Source organism: Oreochromis aureus, linkage group 22 (genome assembly GCF_013358895.1).
Source record: "Oreochromis aureus strain Israel breed Guangdong linkage group 22, ZZ_aureus, whole genome shotgun sequence".
In the NCBI taxonomy this organism is placed as follows: Eukaryota; Metazoa; Chordata; class Actinopteri; order Cichliformes; family Cichlidae; genus Oreochromis; species Oreochromis aureus.
In genome coordinates this window covers 14983061-15008297 of record NC_052962.1, presented here as the reverse complement: position 1 = coordinate 15008297, position 25237 = coordinate 14983061, and the positions used below count along the sequence as shown (strand labels likewise).

At 41.5% G+C, this 25237-nt stretch overlaps 1 protein-coding gene across 3 annotated transcripts; it reads right to left on the bottom strand.

Moving 5' to 3' along the window:
* Positions 1 to 282: 282 nt before the first annotated feature.
* Positions 283 to 25108, bottom strand: smap2 (small ArfGAP2). 3 transcript variants are annotated; one of them, XM_031756081.2, is made up of 9 exons: positions 24640 to 25108; positions 7957 to 8090; positions 6616 to 6780; positions 6401 to 6460; positions 4463 to 4520; positions 4075 to 4232; positions 3800 to 3980; positions 3259 to 3701; positions 283 to 3180 (listed from the first exon to the last, which is right to left on the bottom strand). In XM_031756081.2, exons 1-9 carry the CDS (start codon positions 24743 to 24745, stop codon positions 3055 to 3057), a joined length of 1431 nt encoding a protein of 476 aa, XP_031611941.2. In that variant the 5' UTR covers positions 24746 to 25108; the 3' UTR covers positions 283 to 3054. The 3 variants fall into 3 exon arrangements, with proteins under 3 accessions (XP_031611941.2, XP_031611943.2, XP_039462056.1); XM_031756083.2 differs by having other exon boundaries at positions 3259 to 3698; positions 24640 to 25105; XM_039606122.1 differs by lacking the exons at positions 7957 to 8090; positions 24640 to 25108 and adding an exon at positions 6902 to 7762.
* Positions 25109 to 25237: the final 129 nt, after the last annotated feature.

Genomic DNA, 25237 nt, shown 5'->3' with positions numbered 1-25237 from the left:
CTTGAGCTTCATGACCTGTACATGAGGCCAGAAAAAAATTACTAACAAACTTCCACAGTAGTATTAAACATCTATGCAGCCACTCCTTTTTTGTTGACAGCAATCAAGCAGAATCGGCAATTTTCTGCAGAATCCAAACAATTCATGCAGAAGAATCGTGTGAACAGGCACTTGTGTGGTTTAATAGTGTAAGAAATAAAGAAAAGGGACTAGAGACAAAGCCCAGCAATGAACACAACAAACAAAACAACATAAAATTTAACCAAAACAATATTTATTTGCATGTTTTCACAGGGACAATTATCATATGTCACATATACATTGTTAAATTTTATTGAAATTGTGTAAAGTGGGGCAAAGCATGTGGAAAAGAAAAACTAATATACAGAACATGTTGTTTAAGAAACATAATATACAGCGATATTCTGATAAAGAATTAAAATATACAGTATCTTGATCGACAAGTACGTACAAAGTTACATTCCATTATTCGTTTTTGTTTCATTGAAAAAAATATCGGACCAAAAAAAAAGTAGCCTGATCACAAATGGAAAAGCTCAGGTGAGGCCTGAGCGTCCACAGAGGTGGACTTGCACTGCCTTTCCAGAAACTTTTGTTGACTGACAGATTTGCTGTTGCTGTGCTGGATGTGCTCTCTCTTATATAAATGTTGCTCTCAGTGGAGAAGGTGACTGCTGCTGTCACACTGTTGTGAAATAAGACCTTATATGCTGCACATAGGCACCTCCTATATTGCTGCCACTCACATTAAAAGCAGCATCTTACCAGCTTAACACAAGTGTCAAATAAAATTAAAATAAGAGAAACACAGCATTTCCATAAGCATTTATCAGAAAAGGCAGATTTAGCAACACTTTTAAGAGAAATCGGGGCACAGAGATGGTTTGTGTGGGAGAAGCGTACAAGCATCAGCTTAAACAGATGTGACAGATTGCGGTTGTACAATCGCTTTATGCTTCACGATGTGGTTTGGCCAGATTGTTAAATACTCCCATCCCCTCTCAAAAAACAAAAACAAAACAAAAAACAGCTCACTGTTTGCCCCCAACGCAAAGGTGAGGCCGTTACAGCAAAACTGGAAACCCACAGGATGCCATTGAGAACAGACATTCCAGAGACACAAGGTGTACGTTTCTAGACAAGGAATATATAAAAAACAAAAACACACCGAAGAACAATTGCGCGCGATCAAACGAGTCAACCGAGATCACATTCAGAACATATGTTTTACCTATTTTTTTTATAGTTTTTTTGTCAGTCTTTGTCAAAGACCGAGTCAGAGGGAGAAACATTCAGAGAGACACATTCGCAAATCTTAACAAACATACAGTACAGTACATACAATCAGAGCTAGATACACATTCTTTTCATGCAATTCAGTGGAAGCATCTGAGACCCGGCTGACCTTCACCTTGAAGTTTTCCGTCTCTACTCCCACTTCTCTGTTCACCTCCTATTTACAGACATTCAACGTTATTTGAGGCCACTAATGCACCAGGTAGATTCTTAACTGGAGGTGTGCGGGCGCTGATGACACTGCATGCAAAATGATTTCTTTCTTCTTTTTCTTTTTTTTAAGTGTCCTACCCTTGGTGAAAGAACAGCACAGTGAAGACAGTGATGCCGGACTGCTGAATTGCTGTTTTTTTTTTCTATTAATCACTAGTTAAGTGGTTGAACAGGAATAAGCATACAGGAATACTGTCCACTTACAGTAAAGCTAGTGTTGATCTTTGGTCTCCCAAAATATGGTTTTGGACTTTTGACACTTTAAAGTCAAGATTAAAGATTCTAAAAGAAGCCCTCTAGAAATTGAGATGAAGACATCAATATTACGGGCTGTGTAGGTAGGTTTTGTTGCTTGAATTAAATATTGTTAAATGAGTAGAAATTTCTAGATATATGTTGCTAAAAATGGTTATGTGTATTTGTCTTCTGCATGCAGCATGAAGGGACTATTAGGCTAGCCTAGCTTTTATATTTGTTAATGATTATTAAGTGAATTAGCAGCAGCTCATCTCACTTATGTGAAAATATACTTTTGAAAAGCTCTAAATCGCTACCTTGAAATTGGCTGAATAAAGTTGTAGTTGCTACACTTTGCAAATATGGCTGCTGTTAAAATGTAGCTATGTCTACGGTGGCCCTGAGAGGTCACATGCACTGCAACTGTAGGAAACACCAGCAAAACAGAAAAATTTTGCAAAAGCACCACAGAAGTTGATTAAAATACAATGGACACTGTAGGTACATGGTTGCTGTTAGCCGTTTACTGTTAGCTGTTAGCCGTCACATTTTAGCCAAAAACATTTCTGTTGTGTTTTGTGAGATTTTTTTCTGTTAGCTTCTCCAGTGTTTTTCTTTCTATTTCCATTGGGTTTTATTGACCTTCCATTATGTTTTGTGTGCTTTTGCACCATTTTTCATTTTTGCTGGTGTTTTATTAGGCTGCAGTGTGTTTGACCTCTCAGGGCCACTGTATATATCATCACTAAATGTCGCTCCATCAGTTGGGTAAATACTGGTAATGTAAGGCTAATGAATTTAAAGTATGAGCCACCTATTTAGGTTACCAGATTATATATCTCGGTCTATTTGAGCTTTTAAAGCTAGGCTAACCCCAATGCCAACCCCAGTGCCATCTGATTAAATATGAAACAGTGCAATTCTGCAGCTGCTTGATACCCTCATAATGTTTCTGCACACGAGCGCTCTCTCATAAAGGCTAGGCAGAAAGAAAGCTCTGGAGTCCTAACCAGTGGCCTCAGAACCCCCTTGTCTTAGTCATCATATGAAAAGGTCCTGAAGGCAAACATGGAAATCTGCAGAACATGGCTATGCATGAGACGGCAAGAGGAAGCGCGGCCAGAGAGGAGAGAGAGAGGTAGTAGTGGTTTCTCAAACCTTCTTCTTCTTCTTCTCCTCCTCCTCCTCCCTTGCATCAGAAAATGTTTAATGGAGAGTCTGATCCACGGCGTTTCCCTTCTCCTTTTGTGGGTCGTTGGCACTCCATCGAATCTCAGATAGACAAGCTCATTTCCACACGTGCGCTGTCATGTGTGCCGAACTTGGAGCTGCTGAACCTCCCATTTGTTGACCGCTGTATCCCATCATACCGCTGGTGTTGTAAAGATTCACGCCGGCCATGTGCTGAGTCATCTGAAGGGCACAAAATGAACTTTAGCAACACATCCACTCCTCTTACAACTTTCAAAACCCCAAAAAACAAACACACACCTGGCTGATGTTCCACTGTAGCTGCTGGGCTTGCTGGACTCCGTAAGCCTGCTGCTGGGGTAATGCGGGCAAACCCCCAACTTGCTGCTGCTGTCCTATCATCCCACTTTGTTGCTGTCCTATAATGCTGTTCTGCTGCTGTACCATCATTCCAGTTTGCTGCTGTCCCATCATTCCTGTCATGTAGGGCGACGGCACAACGCTGCTAGGCTGAGCTGTGACACCCTGAGCACCCATTAAGCCATTCTGCTGCCCTATCATGCAGTTCTGCTGAATTCCAATCATACTGTTTTGTGGCACCGCCATCACCCCGCTCTGCTGCTGCCCCATCATGGCCATCTGTGATGTCATCATAGTGCCTCCCATTCCCCCTGCCTGGGCTAAAGAATGGTATGGACCGTACGGGTGTGTTGGATATCCCATTTGGTTCATGTACAAGCCTGCTGAGACAAATCACAGACACCAATAACAATGAGCAGACTATCACCCTGTCAATATCCAGATCTAGACCAGATCTGACAGAAATCTTTTGAACTCTCACCATGTGCGGCCATACTGCTGGCATGTACCGAGGGAGTGGAGGCGTACAGGGAAAGAATGGAGTCCTTGGATAGTTTCTTGACTGTGCCCTCCTCTGCTTTGGGTGCTGGGCCTAAGAACAAGCTCAGATTCTCAGGCACTGAGGCAGTCACTCTGCTCTGAGGCATGGTGCTGGAAACAGACTGGACAGACACAAGGCAAATAATAAAAGTCTGTCTGAATATACGCAAATAAAAACACAGCAGCTTATAGCATGTACAGTGTGTTGTCTACTACCGTGCTTTTTGTAGAGGAAGCAGGGGAGGGGGCTGCGAGGGAGCTGAAGAGATCCAGGGCAGAGTGTGCAAGGGCTGCGTTAGACATCACTGGGCTCTCATTACTGTCTGGAACACATCCTCTACCATTAGACACCGCAGGGCTTGGAGCTGGGGCATCTAATAGAGGTAGTGATGATAACAACCGTTTCAGGTATCCACGTTCAAAACAGTTCATCTAATTAAGATTCAGCTTTCCGTCCTAAAATAGATGCCTGACGTGTTTATTTGCTTTTTAGGTGCAGACTTGCAACATAAAAGCAGTTCTATATTAAGACAGCAGTTTCCTGGTGTGCTAATTTTTTGGTGTTAGTGTAAGCGCATGCGTGCAGGTGCATAAGGCAGAATACCTAGTCCGAGCAGGTCTGTGACAGACTGGGAATCTGTCTTTGGGCTGACGTCTTTTTTCTGTCACAACAGAGAAAATCAGTATAATTAATGCAACAATTCTGCACCGGCGAATGAGTCTGTCTGCTGATTCTTTTACTCTTCACACTCACTAGTAGGGATGGGTATCGAAACCCGGTTCTTGTTGAGAACCGGTTCCCACTGTTTCAATTCCTTGGAATTGTTTGCAATTTTTGCAGACGATTCCCTTATCGATTCCAGTCGCCCCGAATGACGTCACCACATTGCGGAGCATCATTTACCTGGCAGGAAACACGGCGCCTAAGCGGCTCAAACACTCAAAAGTTTGGTTATACTTTACAGAACGGATGACAACAGGGCAACTTGCAATACTTGCAAAGTAGATATTTCATTTAAAGGAGGAAACACTACAAATATGCAAAAGCATTTGCTCACAAAACACGCGATAACCTTAAATGAATGTCGTGTTTTTAATTCCGCTCCGGACTCGTGAATCTCAACCCAGCAGCAGCGGTAACGTTTGCACGTCCTCTCCCGTTAATGCGGCAGGTAATTAATCAACTAACAGTGCATATTATGTTAGCGCGATCTGCCTTATTACAAAACCTGCCATTACTGTGCGCTGCATTTAGGTGACCATGATGGGAGAGACAGAGTCTGGCTGGCAGTTCTCGCTGCAGTGTACCGTTAGCGTCTCCTTTCAGGCCAGGATAGACGAATGTCACCGAGCAGTGACTAAGTTTGTGGTCAAATGCTTGCACCCATTTGCCACAGCAGATGCCCCCGATTTTCGGTAATTGAATGTGTTTAATTGTAGGCAGTGACATTACTGGATATTCTTGTGTAATTGCTACAGAATAATTTATGTTATACTTTGTTATTGCTACAGAAGAATATTTATTTTATTATTTTACATTTACAATTTTTTTTCCTGGGGACCCTGTGACACCCCATTGAAGAGCCGTAGGCTGTGGATCTCTTAAGATCTCACTGTTGGGTTTGTAAGGCCATGTTATTCCTAAATTTCTATCTTGTTCAAAGAGAAGATATAAAACAGTTCTAAGCTAATCAACCTTAGTGTTCTCCTTTTTAAAAAATAAGAATCGATAAGAGAATCGATAAAGAATCGAATCGTTAAACAGAATCGAAAATGGAATCGGAATCGTGAAAATCTTATCAATACCCATCCCTACTCACTAGTGATATAAAAAGACTGTTCCATTCAAGTCACCACAAGAAAGGTTACCAGCTTTTCTCTGCCTTTTGTTGACACCTTTTCAAATACAAGGATGACCAAGGTTTATAATTAAGTTCAACAAGAATGTTTCATTTTCAATGTTTCACTTAACTTCATCTCATTAGACAATATCATAGAATTTTTAAAACAAGAATGTTTCATTTGAAAAATTCTATGATATTGTCTAGTGAGACAAAGTTAAGTTCTACAATATGCATCATCTGTCCAGATGCTAAAATGTTTATATCAGTTCAATTCAATTTTATTTATATAGCATCAAATCACAACAGATGACTCAAGTTGCTTTGTTTTGTAAGGTACAGAGTTTACAAAAATACAGAGAAAACCCCAACAATCAGACAACCTCCTATCGGTGCCATGTGTGAAGGAAAAACTCCCTTTTAACAGGAAGAAACCTCTGGTAGAACCAGGCTCAGGGAGGGGCAGCCATCTCTGGCAGCTGGTTGGGGGTTAGCTTTGGACCCTTTTTTAAATGTTGTTCGGGCTTGAAGTCAGGGAGTGTGGTTGTGTCCATTGACTACTACTGCATTAGACTTTGGTTGCCTCTTGAAATTTTTTTTATTAATTTAGAAACTTAACAACATAATAAAAAAAAAACAAGATAACAAAGGCCAGAATGGAATCTCTGGTCTATGATATGAACATGGAATGGTGCACCTACCAATTTCATCTTCTCAAATACAACTGGCTCCTTTGGGATGTTGTCACAACTCTTTTCTTTCTGCACAGAGAAAAGAAGTGGTTTTGTTTGACGACACTTAAGGTTGGTCGAGGGTAGCAGATAGGAAAGAAAGAGAAATTCACTCTCCAAACCTGTTCTGCAGATTCTGCTGGAGACACAAGAACAAACACTTGGATCCGTTTGTGTGGACTCACCCTGAGCATCTGGATGTCAATAACTTTATCTATGTATTTCTTCTTTTCGTATTTGTCCCTAATGAAGATCTCGGCAGCCTGGTCTGTCTCGGGACGCTGGAAGCACTCGGGTAAAAAAGCCTCGTAGAGCCGTTTGGCCTTGGCATTTCCCATCTCTTGAACACACTGGGGACACCAAGAGAGAACGAAATAACTGACACGTTGCAAAGAAATCTAGTAATGTTCAAATGCAATATCCAAGGTGTCCTTGTTAAAGTGTGGTTATATGAAAAAACAGGATTCTTACAGTTAGAGCTGTGGCGAACTAAAGAAAAAGTGCTGACCAAAGAAATCCCATCACGCTGACTGTCTAGTCTATCAGACCAGACGAGATGAGCTGCATACTAAAGAGAAAGAGGCTACTCGGAGGTGGAAAATTGTCAGTTATACTGAATGTGAAAATACCAACTACCAGATAAAATAAGCATATATACATATAGTCAAATTAAATAAATTATTACTATTACTAAAAATTATGTTGTTTATTTTCTATCCATCTCTATATTGCATGGAAATCTATTTTATTTAAAGGTTTTACTTTCTGAAAGATTTTCACAAAAGAAGCAACAGCTTAGAATTTTGGGAAAACAGGCATTTTCTTGTTAACAGTCTTATGCAATGAACAATACCACCTATTTTAAAATTTAACATAAAAATCTAAAGATACAACCAACACATGGTTCATTTGTGTTACTTTAGCATAAAGACTCAAAACAGAGAGTCAGCCAAACATGTCCGACCATTTAAAACAAACTCACTGATTAACACAATAATCTTATTTATTTCAATTTTTAAGTAACCGGTTTAAAAATGAACAGTAGTGGTTTGATGGACGGTAGGCATACTGCATTTTCTCAATCTTATGCTAAGCTAATTGGTTGATTGTGATTTGGATTATATCCACAGTTTAAACCCCCCCCCAATTACATATGTTTTACTGGGTCATAATGCATCCCCTTAGTTCATCCTCTATCCGAAATAAGCTGTCTCTTTAATGCGCCACTCCTTAATAGCCAACTTTCTTCTGATTGGATGCCCCTCACTTGGCTTCCACAAACAGAACACATGCTTGTAAGCCACCTTCTAGTCTGAAATGACCATATAAGGAAATTTCAGCCAGGCTAGTGTCAGTTAAGCTAATTAGAGAAACTTGAAAAACAAACAGACAATCAAAAAACAAATAAGAAAGCAAACATTTATAGCGTTTAATAATCAGGGACAGTTCAAAATATTTAACCCAATATTTATAAGCTTTTGGGGTTTTTTAGGGGTTATAAAATTGACATAGTGAAGACCGCCGACCTGGACTTGCTCCTGCGTCCACTGATCCAGGTTGACAGACTTGACCTTGGAGATGTGAACCCCAAGGTTTCGATGGATACCAGCACAGCGGATACAGATGAAGATGCCCAAATTCCAGGATGCCCATCGTGGACCTGGAAGAGCGACAGAGGGGGGGATATGAAATTTAGAGGAGAGGAGAGAGTCTTCGCAGAGGAGCGATGCAAGGAGGTGGTGATAAGTCAAGCTAAAGGTATAAAAGAGATTTAGGTTAAACAAGAAAGAGGGCTAAGTGAGTAGACTAAAGAAACATGAGGGAAAAAAACGATTAATTTTAGACCAATTATAAAGAGACGAGTCTGAAACCTCAATTATGAGTCTGAACTCAGCAGGGAACAAATCTAATCCTGTGTAAGTCATGCGGTGGCCTAACACATAATAGGATCCAATACGAGAGTTAGCCTACATAACTGAGAGGCGAGAGGAGTACAAAGTCCCACAAACACGCACCACACACACAAGCAATCACACACACTCAGGGCCTGGATACCTGCAGGGATGATTACTCATTTGGTCAAGAGCCTGTGTGTGTGGGAGCACTGTGATCTGAGCCAAACGTATGGATCCACTCAGATTTTGTGGAGACCTGTTTATTGCTTATGCTGCATATGTTTTAGCTTAAAAGCATGCTTGCAAATCTTCCTTCTATATTCAGAACATAAAATAAATAAAAACACCATAGATGAGCTATTTATTTATTTATTTATTTTTGCTCAAGATATGCAACCATCCTCTTTGGGGACTGCACTCAGCTTCAAAGAGAATTTTTGTGCTGCTCTTACATCTTTACCATATCTCCCTCCTCCTCTTTCCTTGCCTCCATCCCTTCCTGCGACTCTCTGCCTCCACTTCTCCAAACCATCTCTGCTGTGAGTCCTTGCAACCCTGCTGCCACAAGTCCATGCACTGTGGCCTTCACGCCACTAGGGGGAAGAGCAGCTTTTCGATTTGGATTTTTCCTTATCCGGCAGATAAAGTCACTGTGCAGAGCTTAAGAAAAGGCCATTCTATGCAAATGAAAGGGGAAGTCGAGTTTGAGAAGGGAAAAACATGCAGCGCCTTCCTCTTTTCCTCTGAGAAAAACACTGCAATGAATAGGCTCCTTCTTGAATCCTACTAGAATTCTGTTTGGACTATTAAGAGTTAGTTTTCAGTTTCCTCCATCTTTTTAAAATGCGAATCACAAATGCAAAAAACAGAGGGTCACCATGTGCACTGTTCTTCCTCACTGTCTAGCTGCAGCATTAGCTGTCATGCTGGCTAATAATAGTAGAATTACTCTGCAAAGCCTGCTTAGCCACTGTACACGCCGGCACAGACACAGAGAAAGACAGAGACGCTGTCAATAGTGTTGAAGTCCCTGAACACTGGAATTAGTTTGTCCTTCTCATCTCTTATTCTAATGCTCTCTCTGTGCTCTGGCCGCCATTCCCTATCTTTCTCACTATGGCTGCCTCCCTCATGTTCTCCTTTGTCTGCTTATATCTCTTTCACAACAGTTCAGTTTCTTCCTTTCTGTTTATTTTCTGCCCTCATGTTTTCTGGGATTTGTGGGAATGCTTTTTCCATTCTTTGCATACTGGAAAGTTTCTCTCTTTTTTTTTTTTTTTTTAGCAACGTACAGTTTTGACTGATGTCTCTTCAAAATATAGGCGAGTCATAACAATTGGATCAGCTGTCATGAAACATAGTTTAGGTGCTCCTGATGTTCAGAAGATGAATCATAGGTGACCTGACCTCTTCTCAATCATCACTATGAGGCTGATGTTTGTGCTTTTAGCTGAAATGTCTTCGAAATTATGGCATGGGTTACAATAGCTTAACTTTGCCTCAACAGGCATAGCCCAACCACTATAAGTTTGTATTTTGTCCATTTAGACACATGAAACATAGATTTCCCTAACATCTGTTATGTGTAACTCTTTATTTACTCATTTGGCCTCGTTTGTTTGACTCTCCTTGGATGGTTGTTTGGTTGTTATGTTGCCAGCAGGGAAGCTGTAGAGTGCCGTCTGGTAGACAAACTATGCAATGTAAATCCCCAAAAGTTGATTCTGTTCATCTGGACGTAACGTATTCAGAAACGTTTCATCACTCATCCAAGTGACTTCTTCAGTCTCAGCTGAATGCAGGTTTCCCCAATCTTATAAACACCTACAGGCCAGTGGACACTCTTTCAATGATGAGGATGTACACATCCTGCACAGGGAGGAACGCTGGTTTGAGCTCTTTTGGGAGTCAAGGAGGTCATTTATGTGAAAAGGGACGATCTCTGAATCGCGGAGGGGGCCCAAGGGTACATCTTACAATGCTGTGATTGCAGCCATTCCCCAACTCTATGTGAATGGTACTCATAATAATAATAATAACAATGGATTGCATTTATATAGCGCTTTTCGAGACCCTCAAAGTGCTTTACAATTCCACTATTCATTCACTCTCACATTCACACACTGGTGGAGGCAAGCTACAGTTGTAGCCACACCGGCCCTGGGGCAGACTGACAGAAGCAAGGCTGCCATATCGCGCCATTGGCCCCTCTGGCAAACACCAGTAGGCGGTAGGTGAAGTGTCTTGCCCAAGGACACAACGACCAAGACAGACAGAGGCTATGTCCACACTAATGCGTTTTCGTTTGAAAACGCATCTTTTTCTCTCCGTTTTGGCCCCCCGTCCACACTGAGACGGCACTTTCCTCAAGGAAAAATGCAGCATTTTGAAAACGCTCTCGAAAACGCATACATTTCAAAATGCAGCTGTCCCGTCGCATTGTGGACACACGAAAACGCAGACTTTCTAAAACGATGATGTATTTTAGTCATGTGATACAGTCATGTGACCAAATAAACAAAGATAGCGGAGTGCATTATACAGCGGTTGTTTTGATTGCTCTCAATTTTGACAGCCCTAAAAAAGATGAATATCAGTTTGTACATGCTCCAGATAGCTTTTCTTCAAATTCTTTAATTCTCACTCGCTTTTGCGCATGCGCAGGACTGGAACGTAAGCGTTTTCATCCATTTCAATGTGGACGCACAACTCTGTGAAAACGACTGAAAACGCTAGTGTGGACCCGGAGCGTTTTCAGATGAAAACGCCGTTTTCAAATCTATCCGGGCTAGTGTGGACGTACCCAGAGCTGGGGATCAAACCGGCAAAAAGATGAGCTTCCCAACCCCCTGAACTACGGTCACTCATGGTCTTTGATCAATGAGCTTTGATGAAGCTTGATGAAACTTTGACCTTCCAGCCCATTGTTCTGGTGGTGCTAGTTTCAGTCATTATGCAAATGTACTGTTTATAAGATTGGGGCAACCTGCAGTCGGCTGAGACTGAAGAAGTCACTTGGATGAGTGACGAAACGTTTCTCCCACTGAAAACGCTACGTCCAGATGAACAGAATCAACTTTTGGGGAGTTCCTTATCTGGATGATTGAGCATTCATCAAGACATATGCAATGTAAACACTGATAAATTAGTCAGGTTTGATCAAGAAGTCATAATGTGTAAAATGACAATATTCTGTTCAAGCAACTCAAAGTTGGTGGGTCCTTAGTAAACAGAACCCACTTTGAGGGAAGCAACTGAAACAGCTGGAGCAAAGGATAACATCAATGTCATTCACATGACGGTGGTATATACATTAGTGCAGAGGTGGGCATTTCGTTTTCCCAAGGGGCAACATGAGAAACTGGGACTGTTGTGGAGGGCCCCACCAAGAAGATGACCTCAAAACTCTCGAGCTTCAACGTGTGAAAGTTGCTTGCCTGAATTTTCCACAAAGATGACATGCTGTAAGGCTGAACATTTTATTTTTGGCATTTTGTTAGTCTATGTCGGTGTGTGATGATAGTGCAAAGAGAACAGCAAGTACAACTATTTGTCTATATTACAAATATTACTATTTGTAATATTTCTGGAGTTTAAATAAGAAAGATTTGTGCTGTAAACTGCTCCCCAAATAAATATCAATGTTTTTATGAGATGCTTCATTGCAAGAGAAGAACGCAGTGCAGAGATGTATAAATTACAGGACATCTTAGAGCAGAGGTGGACATTTTTCCCAGGGGATCTTATGAGAAGCTGGGACTGTTCTGGAGGGCCACACTGTTGATTGAGTTCAACTGAACTCAACTCTGCTCAATAGTAATATTTCTCTTTAAAAGTTGGTGACCACTAAAGGGAGCAGCCAAAGGAAGAAGTTTATTGGTGTGGCCCTTTACAACAGTCCCAGTTTCTCATGTCGCCCCTTGGGAAAATTAATTCCCAACCCCTGCATAAGGGGGGTGGCCAGCCACCTATGTGACTGGAGCATGCATGTCCACTAGTAATTAACAGTTAACAACCTCACACCTTTTCTTTCTTGATTAATGGAATTACGCTAAAATTCAGCTGTAATTTCTATTTATTGTCAATTAGGAAACACCTGTCCTCGCTTACTTCTGTGTTACACTGTAACACAACTCAAAACCGCACTCCCCTCTGAAACCCTAAGATGTAACAAACGCCGTAACAAACTACTGGAGTGGACATGGCTGGTACAGCATTCAAAACACCGGGACGCAAGATAATTAATAACACATAATGCACCATGCACAAGCATGAATACTAGTAACGGCGCTGGCCAATTATGTAGGTCATAGGGTCTACAAAGATTCACCACAAAAGTCCAAATCAGCCTTTAGATCAGGGGTGGGCAATCTCAGTCCACGAGGGCCGGTGTCCCTGCAGGTTTTAGATCTCACCTTGGGTCAACACACCTGAATCACATGATTAGTTCGTTACCAGGCCTCTGGAGAACTTCAGGACGTGTTGAGGAGCTAATTTAGCCATTTAAATCAGCTGTGTTGGTTCGAGGACACATCTAAAACCTGCAGGGACACCGGCCCTCGTGGACTGAGATTGCCCACCCCTGCTTTAGATGCTAAACCGATAAACATACCCAGTAAAAATCAGCACTGTCACTGTTAGCATCTTGACATTAGCGCTTAGCACTGTTACAGTTCAACTGAGCTGCTAGCATGGCTTCAGAGTCTTCTTTACATACACTGCCTTTTATTTTTCTCCCCTCATGCGAAGGTTTAATCTGCTTCCAGCTGGGTATTATGAATGTTTGGAGTCATGGTCCTCAGGTGTGCACAGGAGTGCGCTGATCCAGTGAGCCGGGGGAGCAGAAAGAGCACACAGATGAAGGCTACATTTAAGGCAAATTGCACCTGCACACCACAGAGAAGCAGCTTTCTATGGTTCCAATCAATGCTTTGCTTGAGTAAGAACCCATATACAGTGCGTCTGTCCGGCAGCACTGCACACCTCCAGGTGCTTTGAACAGATATAGTAGGAAGAGAGTAGGTGGAGGAGACGTCTAAAAAGGGAAGAAAAGATTGATCCAACGATCCCTACGAACCACTTTTTCTTTGTGGCTGGCATCACAGTGAGTGTAGACTGCTCCACCGTTCAGTAGCAGCGGTGAATACATGTCCTCTTTTCTTGATGTGATCAAAAGAGGGAATGCCAACACCATTTAAAGGTCTAATTAAATTCTCCAGGTCTGACTAATAAGTCCCTTTCTCAGTTTTTACACGGAAAAGCATCCAAAAGCAGAGACAACTGATGAATCACCCTGGCAAAACTAAATAAATAATTAAATTAAAAAATGGCTGTGGTCATGGTTGTGAAACACGCAGGCTGAAGCACATTAGGGGTAGAGAAGGCAGAGCCACAGCGAGAGCCAAAAACAGAGACAAGCAGGAGGGGATTTTTATAGTCATCAAATGGTGGACTTTAGCTGTCCGACGTCCTGCTGGGGTGTAACGGGGGGTATGACGAGCAGAGAGTGCGCACAGAGATCTGTAATGAACTTCGCTGTCATTTACACACGTATTTGAATGCTTTTACATACCATTTCTGGCGACTTAGTCATTAACTTCTCATCTTAAACACATCTCTATTAAAAACCCTGTCTGAATCCTTACAATTACAAACACACAGGTGCACACATTGCACCTTAATGATATTCTTGTAGTCACTGATACTGGACGCTCTATGGTCCTAGTTTTACTGGACCGCTCTTCGGCCTTTGATAAGGTGGACCATAACATTTTATTATTAAGACTTGAGCACACTGTGGGTATTAGAGGCACTGCCCTCGACTGGTTTAAATCATATCTCGCTGATAGATCCTTTTCAGTTAACTTGGGCACCTTCTCCTCTTCCTCCGCTCCGGTCTGTTGTGGTGTGCCTCAAGGATCAGTTTTAGGCCCTATTCTCTTCTCATTGTATTTGCTCCCTCTAGGCGCAATCTTTGAAAAATACAATATCGCCTTCCACTGTTACGCCGATGACATACAGATCTATTTTGAACTTACTGACGACCTTGCTGTGTCCCTACACTACTTTCAAGAATGCATGCGGGACGTCAAAGAATGGTTCCTGAGCAATTCTCTTGTTTTAAATGATAAGAAGACTGAGATTGTGGTGTTCAACAGTAAAATCCCTCGTACCCAACTCGGTGCTGCCCTGGGTTCCTTTGCTAGCTCTTCCTGTGACTATGTCAGTAACCTGGGTGTACTGCTGGATAGCTCGCTCAAACTCGATAAACAAGTGTCTGCTGTAGTGAGATCTAGCTTCTACCAACTGCGCCTTATCTCTAAGGCTAGGCATTATGTTCCGCATGAGGACCTGGAGAAGCTTATTCACGCTTTTGTGACCTCCAGGTTGGATTATTGTAACTCCTTGTACTATGGTCTTCCCTCTTCTCTTCTTCTTAGACTGCAAACAGTCCAAAATGCAGCAGCCTGCCTCTTGACTGGTACCAGGAAATTTTGCCCTATTACTCCTGTTCTAGCTAGCTTGCATTGGCTGCCCATAAGGTACCGTATTCAATTTAAAATATTACTCCTCACATTCAAAACTATTAATAAATTAGCGCCAAGTTATCTCAGTGAACTTCTCAAACCACATACTCCTGCTAGAACACTTAGATCTGCCACTCAACTACTTCTGACGCAACCTAGATCTCGGCTGAAGCCCCGGGGTGACCGCGCATTTGCTCTGGCTGCCCCAGTACTGTGGAATACCCTTCCTCTTGACATCCGCGCATCTGATTCCATTGCACTGTTCAAATCACGACTAAAAACCCACTTATTCAATCTTGCCTTTCCCTCTAGTTAATATTTCTTTTATGATTTTATATTATGCACTTTTATGCTCATTTAATTTCTTGTTTGCTCTGTACCTGTTGCCTTCCTATGTATCAGTGACAGCTACCTGCTTGCATACCTAGTACTTGCTTTGGTCCTATTTCTATTATCTTCCTTCTATTCTCTATGTTACTTGTTAAGCACCTTGGCATACCCTTGGTTTTTAAGTGTGCTTTATAAATAAAGTTTATTATTATTATTATTGTTAAATACACTGGTCCACCAACTCTCACACACATACAGACTTGTTCATGAGCAGGTACATATGGCCCATTAGCCTACATCCCACAAGGATAAATGGTGCTCTCTGCATGAACCCAGTTAATCCCACGGAGCATCTCAGTCATCAGCGGATCCCACGCCCTGCTCCGCTATGGGCAGAAATCTGTGCCATCAGAAACTGAATTTGAATAAGTTAAATTTGAATTTGAATTACTCGGATTGAATCTGAATTGTAACTTGAATGAAAGCTTTTGAAAACTGAATTTGAATTAGTCTAATTTGAAATTGAATTTATGGTTTGAAACTGCATTTTATCCTTTAAAAATTCAGCTCTCGAATAATTTCACATTCACTTCTCACCATTCAATTTCAGTTCCAAAATTCAGTTTTTTGGGACTTACATCCGGTTCCGGTTCAAGCGCAGATTAATAGAACTACAGACTGATAGCGTTACTGACGGAATCTACAGCGTCTTGAGCTGAATTAAGACTTCAGAAGTCATTCGTCATGTCGAATGACCAGCGGATAAACTCTCAGGTTGGTAATAAATGTATTACATGTATAAGAACAAGCGTCATGTTAACAAATGATAGCCGTACAACCTTTATGCTTATTGTAGCTGCTAGCTAAAAACGCTAATTTAGCCTAGTTTGCCCTGGATTCAGCTTTGACAAACAAATATGATCGTCTGTTTCTAGTAGAATTCCAAAGTTGTCATCTTGTACCCTGTCAGAGCCCTGTATGCTTGCAGAGACCCCTACAGTAAGGAAACATGCAAAACGCTGTCCAAACCTTTGTATTTTAGCTTTATTTATGTCTTACACAGCATCCCAACTCTTTAGCGAACTTAATAACTTTAGCTAAAGTGAATAGTTACGCTGCACTAATGAATAAGACTTACTGGATCACCTCTGTTTGAAGTGATATAATATGATATACAACTATCACTGAAACAGCAAACTTTGTAAATAAACAACACTTCTCATTCTCTAAACGTTTGGCCACAGATGTAAATTACACTATCAGTGCTTGTTCACTCTTGACAATAATTACATTTCTAAATTCTCTTTGTGCATTTACAGGTAAACAATATCTAATATTTTATCTAAATGACTGCTTTGTCTTTGAAAAGGTGAAGAGCCTGAGGCCGGTGACAGTCCAGTTCTACTCTAAGTACATCCTTACGGTGGTTCACAGGACAAGGCGACATTCCTGTCCTGCCAGAAGAGAAGAGAAACTTCAGAGTCTTCATGAAGTTCAACCACACCTGTCATATGGAATATGACAGGGGTCTCAAACTCCAGTCCTCGAAGGCCGGTGTCATGCAACTTTTCCATGCGCCCTCGAGGACTGGAGTTTGAGACCCCTGCCGTATGGTGTTCATGCAGTTTTCTACCCCACAGTTACAGCATGTCTGACTGCCTGTTCAGCATATGCAAAAATATATGATGAGTTTAAGCATGTGATGACTAAGGCCTTCCATTATGGTGTTTGTCATCACATGTCACAGACATCTGGATGATCATTTGGAATAAACAAAAAAACAAAAAACTTGTTACTTCATCTTTTATCTTTATTATTATTATTATTGTTCTTATTTTACATTTTTCATTGTTAGGCATTGGGTTTATTTGTAGTAGTCCTTTCCAGCTTCTTTCCCTCTTCCATGTTACTGTGTCAGCTTGTCAGCATCTATTTGGGGTTGGGAGTGGAACAGGAAGTAAGGAACAGAAAGTGCCATTTAAACCAGGAGAGGTTCTTATATTTCAGAAGAAGGGATTAATTCAAAAGAAATGACCTCAATGCCATATTTTATTTAGGAACCCTAGAGAGCACTTTGCAAAATAACACATTCTTATAATTTCACCCTCAGATGAGCCAAGCTACGACTGTCAGGGAAGGTGATGTAGGTACAGAGCATGTGAGAGTGGTTAAGTTAATGTCTCTTGTCTAGATGAAGGCACAGGAGGGATCAATGGCACGGCGTAGAGATTCAGTATCTTCAGTCTTCAGTGGACACTCCATTTCTGGCACAAAACACCTGTAAAAGATGGTCGATTTAGGAGGTCACCTGACAACTTCAGCCTGTCAAACATAGCAATGGAGCAGTATGTTTAAAAAAAAAAAACTAATTAAGCATGCACTCAGTACCCTAAGAATTATTATGGTAGTTAAACACAGTGATAGTTGTATATCATATTATATCACTTCAAACAGAGGTGATCCAGTAATGCTGCACTAATGAATTAGACTAACTATTCACTTTAGCTAAAGTTATTAAGTTAGCTAAAGAGTTGGGATGCTGTGTAAGACATAAATAAAGCTCAAATACAAAGGTTTGGACACTGTTTTGCATGTTTCCCTACTGTAGGGGTCTCTGCAAGCATACAGGGCTCTGACAGGGGTACAAGATGACAACTTTGGAATTCTACTAGAAACAGTCGATCATATTTGTTTGTTAAAGCTGAATTTAGGGCAAACTACGCTAAATTAGCGTTTTTAGCTAGCAGCTACAATAAGCATAAAGGTTACTGTACGGCTATCAATTGTTAACATGACGCTTGTTCTTATACATGTAATACATTTATTACCAACCTGAGAGTTTATCCGCTGGTCATTCGACATGACGAATGACTTCTGAAGTCTTAATTCAGCTCAAGACGCTATAGATTCCCGTCAGTAACGCTATCAGTCTGTAGTTCTATTAATCTGCGCTTGAACCGAACCGGATGTAAGTCCCAAAAACTGAATTTTGGAACTGAAATTGAATTGTAGAACTGAAACTGAATGGTGAGAGTGAATCTGAAATTATTCGAGAGCTGAATTTTTAAAGGATAAAATGCAGTTTCAAAGCAAATCAATTCATTTTCAAACCATAAATTCAATTTCAAATTAGACTAATTCAAATTCAGTTTTCAAAAGCTTTCATTCAAGTTACAATTCAGATTCAATCCGAGTAATTCAAATTCAAATTTAACTTATTCAAATTCAGTTTCTGATGGCACAGATTTCTGCCCATACTCCGCCGCCACACAAAACACACGCTCATGCATACACGCCTTTGTCCCTTACTCTCTAGCCCCTTAGAATCTAAACCAATCCAGATACCCTGCAGCCACCCAGTGACCCAATCTGAGCAAAGCAGATGGAACCTATTGATAATTTACAAAAGGCACACCCACCATCTGTGTTACCATGCAAACATCATGACTGTGATCCTGCAGGTGAGTAATTGAGGTCAAACAGTGTTACATATAAAAAGATGAGTAAGGCAGTCCATATTTTCAGTCCTGCTTTTATGTCTTTTTTTAATCTTATTGCCCACATATTGTTTTTATCCCCTGAAATGTTATAAGATTATTGTGCTGAGTAGTCATCTGTGTTATTTGCTTAGCTGTTAGTGGTTATCTTGGTGTAGGGGATTGCCCTATCTATAGAACCAAAAACGCATCCTTAGAACCAATTTATCACCTGGTGAAACAGTAACAGCACAATTCATGTGACATAACTTACCTTTAAAGAGCTTACAGCTATAGGTTTTTAATAACTGCTCTCTTTAAGCTGCTCCTGACATTTTGTCTGCTTCCTGTGCGGCCAATTCACAGATAAAAACCCCAGCAGACTGACGTGTGACCTTATTATACTTTTGTGTGTTTTTCCTACATGGTTGTATAAGGCTGAATCACCAATCAGTTCAAACGGGCAACTCAAGGGCCACGAGAAAAGTCGTGTCTAGGATAGTCTTACGGAAGGGCAATAAGTTTATGTTTTATCCTATAGATTGTTACAGTGGTCAGTGCTCATGTTAAAAATGGCCAAAGTTTCAATGTACAAGAACTCTCTAAGAGCCAAAAGCTCAGCCTCAGACTGATTTTCTTTTCACTCTTTCTGTGTTTATACACCACTTTGCATTTAATCATTAATCTCTGGCTCTCCTCCACAGCGTGTCTTTTGTCCCGTGTCTCCATCCCCTCACCCCCAGCCAGTCATGGCAGATGGCTGCCGCTCCCTGAGCCTGGTTGTGCCGGAGGTTTCTTCCTGCTAAAAAGAGAGGTTTTCCTTCCCACTATTGCTTGCTGATGGAGGTGGCGGTGGGGTCATCTTATTGTTTTTTTCCTGTATTATTGTAGGGACTTTATCTCATAGTATAAAGCAAATGGAGAATGTGGTTGTGATTTGGTGCTATATAACAAAAGTGAAATGAATGTAAATGACCCATTCATTGCAGTTTTTTTCCACTCTTGTCTCTAAATAAAGGTCAAAAGCCTCACCCAACAATCAGAGGAAGGTTAGCTTAAAGAGAGGGTGACCTCACCTCTACTTTTGGTGCTGTATGATGTCAAAGAGTTTGGGGGGGGGGGGTTCTTGCAATTTCACACTGGCACACAGTGAGGACTGTGAATACAGCAGCTCCACTCGCCTGTTGTTTAAACCTTCTGTTTGTGAGGGGCCATCGAATTAGAGGGAAGTAGCTTAAAAGGCGGGGTGGCATTAACGCAAAAGGAGCTGAGCAGGAGCAGAAAGGCTGCAAAGCCCTGAAGATAAATAAGGATCGTTTTGGACTGTGAATCATGCAAAGCTACTCTAGTAGAATTGACAAACAAAATGAAGCTGGAAACAAGTATTACAACAATAATAATCCCCCTTTAAATATTTAAGCTGGTGCTTACATATTCAGCATTCTTAAAGGGATAGTTCACACCAAAAGCAAATGTATGGGTTTTAATTAAAGTTAATAAATAATAGTTAATAAAGTTAACTGGTTTTGGTGATGTTAGCTGTGCCTTCTTTTCATTATAATAGAAATACATGGTTAAAAAACTGCTCACTAACTCAGTAACGTCAGAAATCGTGACCCATTTACTCCAAAACACTGCGGTGAGCAGTTTCTGGTATGAGTTCTTTTCTTGGTAAGGAAGCATGCAGCTGACAACATTAAAGGCTCAGCTGAGGAAGGACTCCGTTAATGTTTACATCCTGTCACGCTGTCACTAGCACGAGACTCTTAAACGGGTAGACACGTGCGTCCTCCTGCGCAGTGATGCGATTTGCAGGTGTAAAGGCAGGATCAGGGTTGTTAAAAAGGGACCCAGCAGCTTATTTGTGCCGAAGCCCTTTGCAGCTTAATCTGGCCATCGCTGTGTATTAGAGGGTTGTGAGAGTTGTGCGCACAGTAATGTAGCACGGTGCCACCCTCTCTCTGGTACTGAGGCTCTGTACTTTGTGCCAGCCAAGGACACACGCGCAAACAAACACACACACACACACGTCCAATAACCTTCTTCTCTGAATGGAAATCTCTGCTGACTTCTCATTGGATGAGATTAAAAAGGGTCCGAGGGGAGGAGGAGACTGAGAGCTCATGGTGGAGGTAGACAGCCTGGCATCGTCAGGTGATATCGCCACAGCAACCAGGGCCCAGCATGAGTAAACACAAGTACAATGGAGACAATAAGGGAGACATGCTTTTATGCTCATTCATACACACACACGCGCACACACGCACACACACACACATACATGCACACACACACACACATACATGCACACAGCCCCTTGAGACTGAAGCCAGAGGTTGAAGTGTTGACTACATTATGCACCCTGCCTAACCCTCTGCCTCTTCCCCTGTCTCTTTATTATTTCCTGGCAGTATTAAGGATTTACTGGAGGGGTGTCACTTTATGAGGAAGTAGTAGAAATAAACAAATAGCACACAAAGTCATGCAGCCCAGAGACACAGACAGAGAAAGGAAGTTTGCGGCGCACAGGCAGTAAGCTACAGTCGGAGAAACAGAGATATTGCTCCAGCGGCACAGTATATAATAGACGAGGTATTGTCTGAGAGTGCTGCTGTTGTGTGTTTGCATTTGCTGGAATAAACACGTTCTTGGCTCCATATACCACACCACTTCCTCTCTGATCATCCTGAGAGAGGGAGGGAGGGAGAGAGGTAGGTGATGAACGTGCAACGGCAATCAGGTGCAAACAAGATTAGACCAAACCTCATCACGAGCCATATGGCCAAAAAAGAAAAAACCCTGATAAGAGAGAGAGGGCAGGGGAGGGCACTAATGTGCTTGAGGTGTGCACTTGTGTGTCTGTGCACGACTTGAATGTGTAGTCTGGAATGTGTACTTACAGTTTTGAGAAATGCACTACTCAGCAAAGAGGTAAAAAACACTCTCTGAGCATCAGCTCAGATCACAGAGTCAGCCTAATCATTTGAACGGTTTCACGAAAAAAAAAAAAAAAAAAACAGCAGGAGAGAGAACTGTGTAAGCTTTCAAAATAAAAGCTTTTTATAACAAAATAATATTTGCTGTTCTTTAATACTTTATTCATATTTACTGTAAAAAAAAAATGTATTTTGGAACAAAACAATATATTTTAAAAATCAAAAATAATAAGATCTGGCAACCTGTCCAGGGTGTACTCATGAATCACACAGTCACATGTCAATCATTTTCTTTAAACCCATTGGTGGTTAATTCCCTTACTTGCCAGTGGTTATTTTTCCTGTTGTGGCCACAATTTAAATTTTTACTGCCATCCCACAGTCACTGCTTGTCACATTGCTACAAGAGCCTTCCTGTGTGGACACCCTTTTAGCAAATTGTACAAAGATTTTGTAATGTGTGAAATCTTGACAGAAAACATGTTTTTTGTGTGTGTAGGTGTGGTTGGCAGGGATGTCAAGCTCTTAAATTGAAAATCTAAAGAGTTCACACCAAGAGAGCCTTTGTGACCATGGTTTTAATATGCAAGAAAAAGGAGAAAAGTAGTAGTAATCAAACTTGCGTAGCTAACTTAAATACCCTTTCTCTCTCCACATGTGCCTGATTTGGGCGTAAAAGGTCGTAAAATTAGCATCACAAATGCAAATATAATCTTCTAAGATATCATTTATTCTCTGTGCTTCTGAAGTCTGCATCCGAGCCTTCAAACAGTATGTAAATAAGCTGCAGGAGCCCGATCACACTGTGCTGTTTTCAAACTGTCCACTGAGCAGTCACGAGTGTGTTTGCCTGAAGGCGAACAGCATCACTTCTAAATATCTTGTTTAAAAGAGCCAAAGGCAATAGGAACATTAACAAAACCCTGCGTTGTTGTATTCATAGATCTGGTGACTTAATCAGTTTAAATACAGCTAAGACCTTGTGGTCACATGTCATCTTACTAAAGCAATGTACAAATGTGTTTTAAAAGGAAAAAAAAAAAAATGTCTTTCACAAATTAGATATGAACATTCTCCCAGGAGAGATGATGTGCTGTACTTACTTGACAGCTGGAAATTATTTTTTCTAAAGCTTTAATTACACTTTGAACTTGTATAGACCTAGCTGACTATACAGTTTAGCCTATGGATGTTAGATTTTTGTTATTAAGGCAAAACTTTGCATAGAATTCGGTATTGTTATAATAAAAGGATACTAATATGCTCACTACCAAGACTGTGTTTCTAGTCTTAGACTCTGCTAAAGTAGCTTTGCATGAATCAGAGTTCAGAATAATCCTTATTTATCTTCCCTTAGATCTTCCTATGTCTGAGACAAGCCAATTCTGATTGGTTGCCCCTTGTAAACAGAAGATTGACCATATTAAGGACATCCTGATACCGAAAATTCTCTGGGTGAAAATACCTTGTTGATGCTGAAGGTTAGAGGAGAATGGCCAGACAGATTTAATGTTGACAGAAACACAAAGAACCACTCGTTACAACTGAGGTATACAGAAGAGCATCTCTGAAAGCACAACACACCTTGAAGCAGATGCACTTCAAACCCCAGAAGACCACATCGGGTGTAAATCCTGTCAGCTGAGAACAGGACACTGAGGCTACAATTCACACAAGCTCACCACACACGGACAACAGAAGATGTAAAAACGTTGCCCAGTCTGATGAGTCTAGATCTCTGCTGCAATATTTGGATGTTAGGGTCAGAGTTTGCTACAAACAACATGAAAGCATGGATCCATCCTGCATGGGGAATATTTTCATAGCAACTAAGCATCGTTTAAACACCACAGCCTACTAGAGTGCTGTTCCTGACCATGTCCATCCCTTTATGACCCCAGTGTGCCCATCTTCTGATGGTTGCCTTTAATGTTTACCTAGTGGTCAGTAACTTTCGTATATATAGTGAATACTCCCATTTGAAACTGGAGTCTGTCTACACATATCATTCTCAAAGTTTGTATTTACCAAGGGTGTCCTCCTGCGTGACAGTGATTTGCGTACACACAGCGCTTCCTTTCAAACATTTACAGTGAGTGATGTTCATCTCGATAAGCCCAACACCGGCTGTATGCTCTACAGAAATCCACCCACCAGGCCCACACAACCTGCATGTAAACAAAAACATTCATTTTCCTGAAAAACACGCAAGAGCTCTTTAACTAACATAAGGAAACAGCCCCAAGGTCTCATCAACTTGTTGATGGCTCATCCGAAAACCAAATAAAGAGCAACCTTTGAATAGTCTGTTTGTTGACTCAAGACTCTGACTGGGTGTATTTGCGACCAAAACACCAGTGTTTACCCACCCTATGGCAAAAATAAAGGTTCAAGGCCTCCTTGAGGCTACACACAAATGAACACATAGAACACCTGACAGTCTGATTATGGTGATTCAGTGTATAAAAAGACAGCCTGGCTCCACTACAATCAAGCAACTCAATAAGTCTCCTTGCTATATAGGTAATCACTGAGAATTGCAGCTCAGTGTTGTAAGAACATTGCAGTGCCTCTTTGTTAAGAGTTGGGTTTCACTGCCTGCTCCCAGCCTGCAGGAACAGTGTGTTCAGGGTGACTCAAAGTCAGCACAGGTGTCTTCAACTCCATCTCTGTGCCTGCTTCCCTGCTCTTTCCACACCGGCTGTCAGACAGCCTGAGCGGCGATAGCTGGAGTCATTTTCACTAATGAGCGCATTTTCTCACTTCATCCCGCCACGCAGTTCTCACCCTTTAAACCCTTTTTAGATCCTATTACTTGAGAGGTAGCTTGGCATGATGTAACTGCATGCCATGCTCCAGCCGTGTGAGGATGTGGCTCCACGTCTTTGCACCATAGTACAATGCAATTGGTCGAGGGATGATGAATGCAGTGCAGCATTTTTTTTTCCCAGCGTAGTAAACGATCAAAGAGGGTCGATTCATGCGCCGGCCGCGCGCCTCGGGCACAAAACCCGGGGAAACATGACCCTAATGGAAATCACCTACCTTTCGATTCACAGTCAGCGCAGTATTTGTTCTCCTCCAGCGCCAGTAAAGAGTTGAGGACAGCCTGGTATCTGTCAACGTCTTTCACAGATTTGCCCGTCATCATCCTCCTCCACCACCACCACCAACACAACAGTTCCTGTGGTCTGTGCCGGCTATTGCCAAACGAGCCCTTCACAAAAAAGGAAAGTGTGAGCACGGGCGATCTGCTCCGCCGTCCCTCTTCTTCCTCCTCCTCGCTGTGGAGCGCAGAGTTTGCTTCACGACGATGGGATGATTGCCTTTCAACCAACCAGCATGCGGCTAATTCGAGGTGAAAATATCCCCAATCAGGACGAAGAGGATGCCATGTGATGTCTGAGATTCAAAATGTGATGCTGACTTTGAAGCACATCTGTTACCTATCACTACTATATTCCCTCTCTGAGTGTGAACCCCCTCCCTCCGTCTTTCTCTCTCCCTCTGTCTTCTCTCCTTCTACCTCACTTTCTCTCTCTCTGTAACACACGGACAATATCTGTAGAGTGCAAAAGGTTATGTTATGAGCAAGAGTAATCACTACACTTATTGAGAAAAAAAACTTTTTAACGACTATAGG

What these genes read in the sequence shown, in the direction of transcription:
- smap2 (XM_031756081.2), bottom strand. Translation starts at nt 24,745, where the DNA reads ATGATGACGGGCAAATCTGTGAAAGACGTTGACAGATACCAGGCTGTC. An exon ending in GGACGCAGGAGCAAGTCCAG is followed by an intron (nt 6,781 to 7,956) that starts GTCGGCGGTCTT and finishes TGGTGTCCCCAG; the next exon opens with TGTGTTCAAGAGATGGGAAA. An exon ending in CACAGACCTGCTCGGACTAG is followed by an intron (nt 4,233 to 4,462) that starts GTATTCTGCCTT and finishes TACCTCTATTAG; the next exon opens with ATGCCCCAGCTCCAAGCCCT.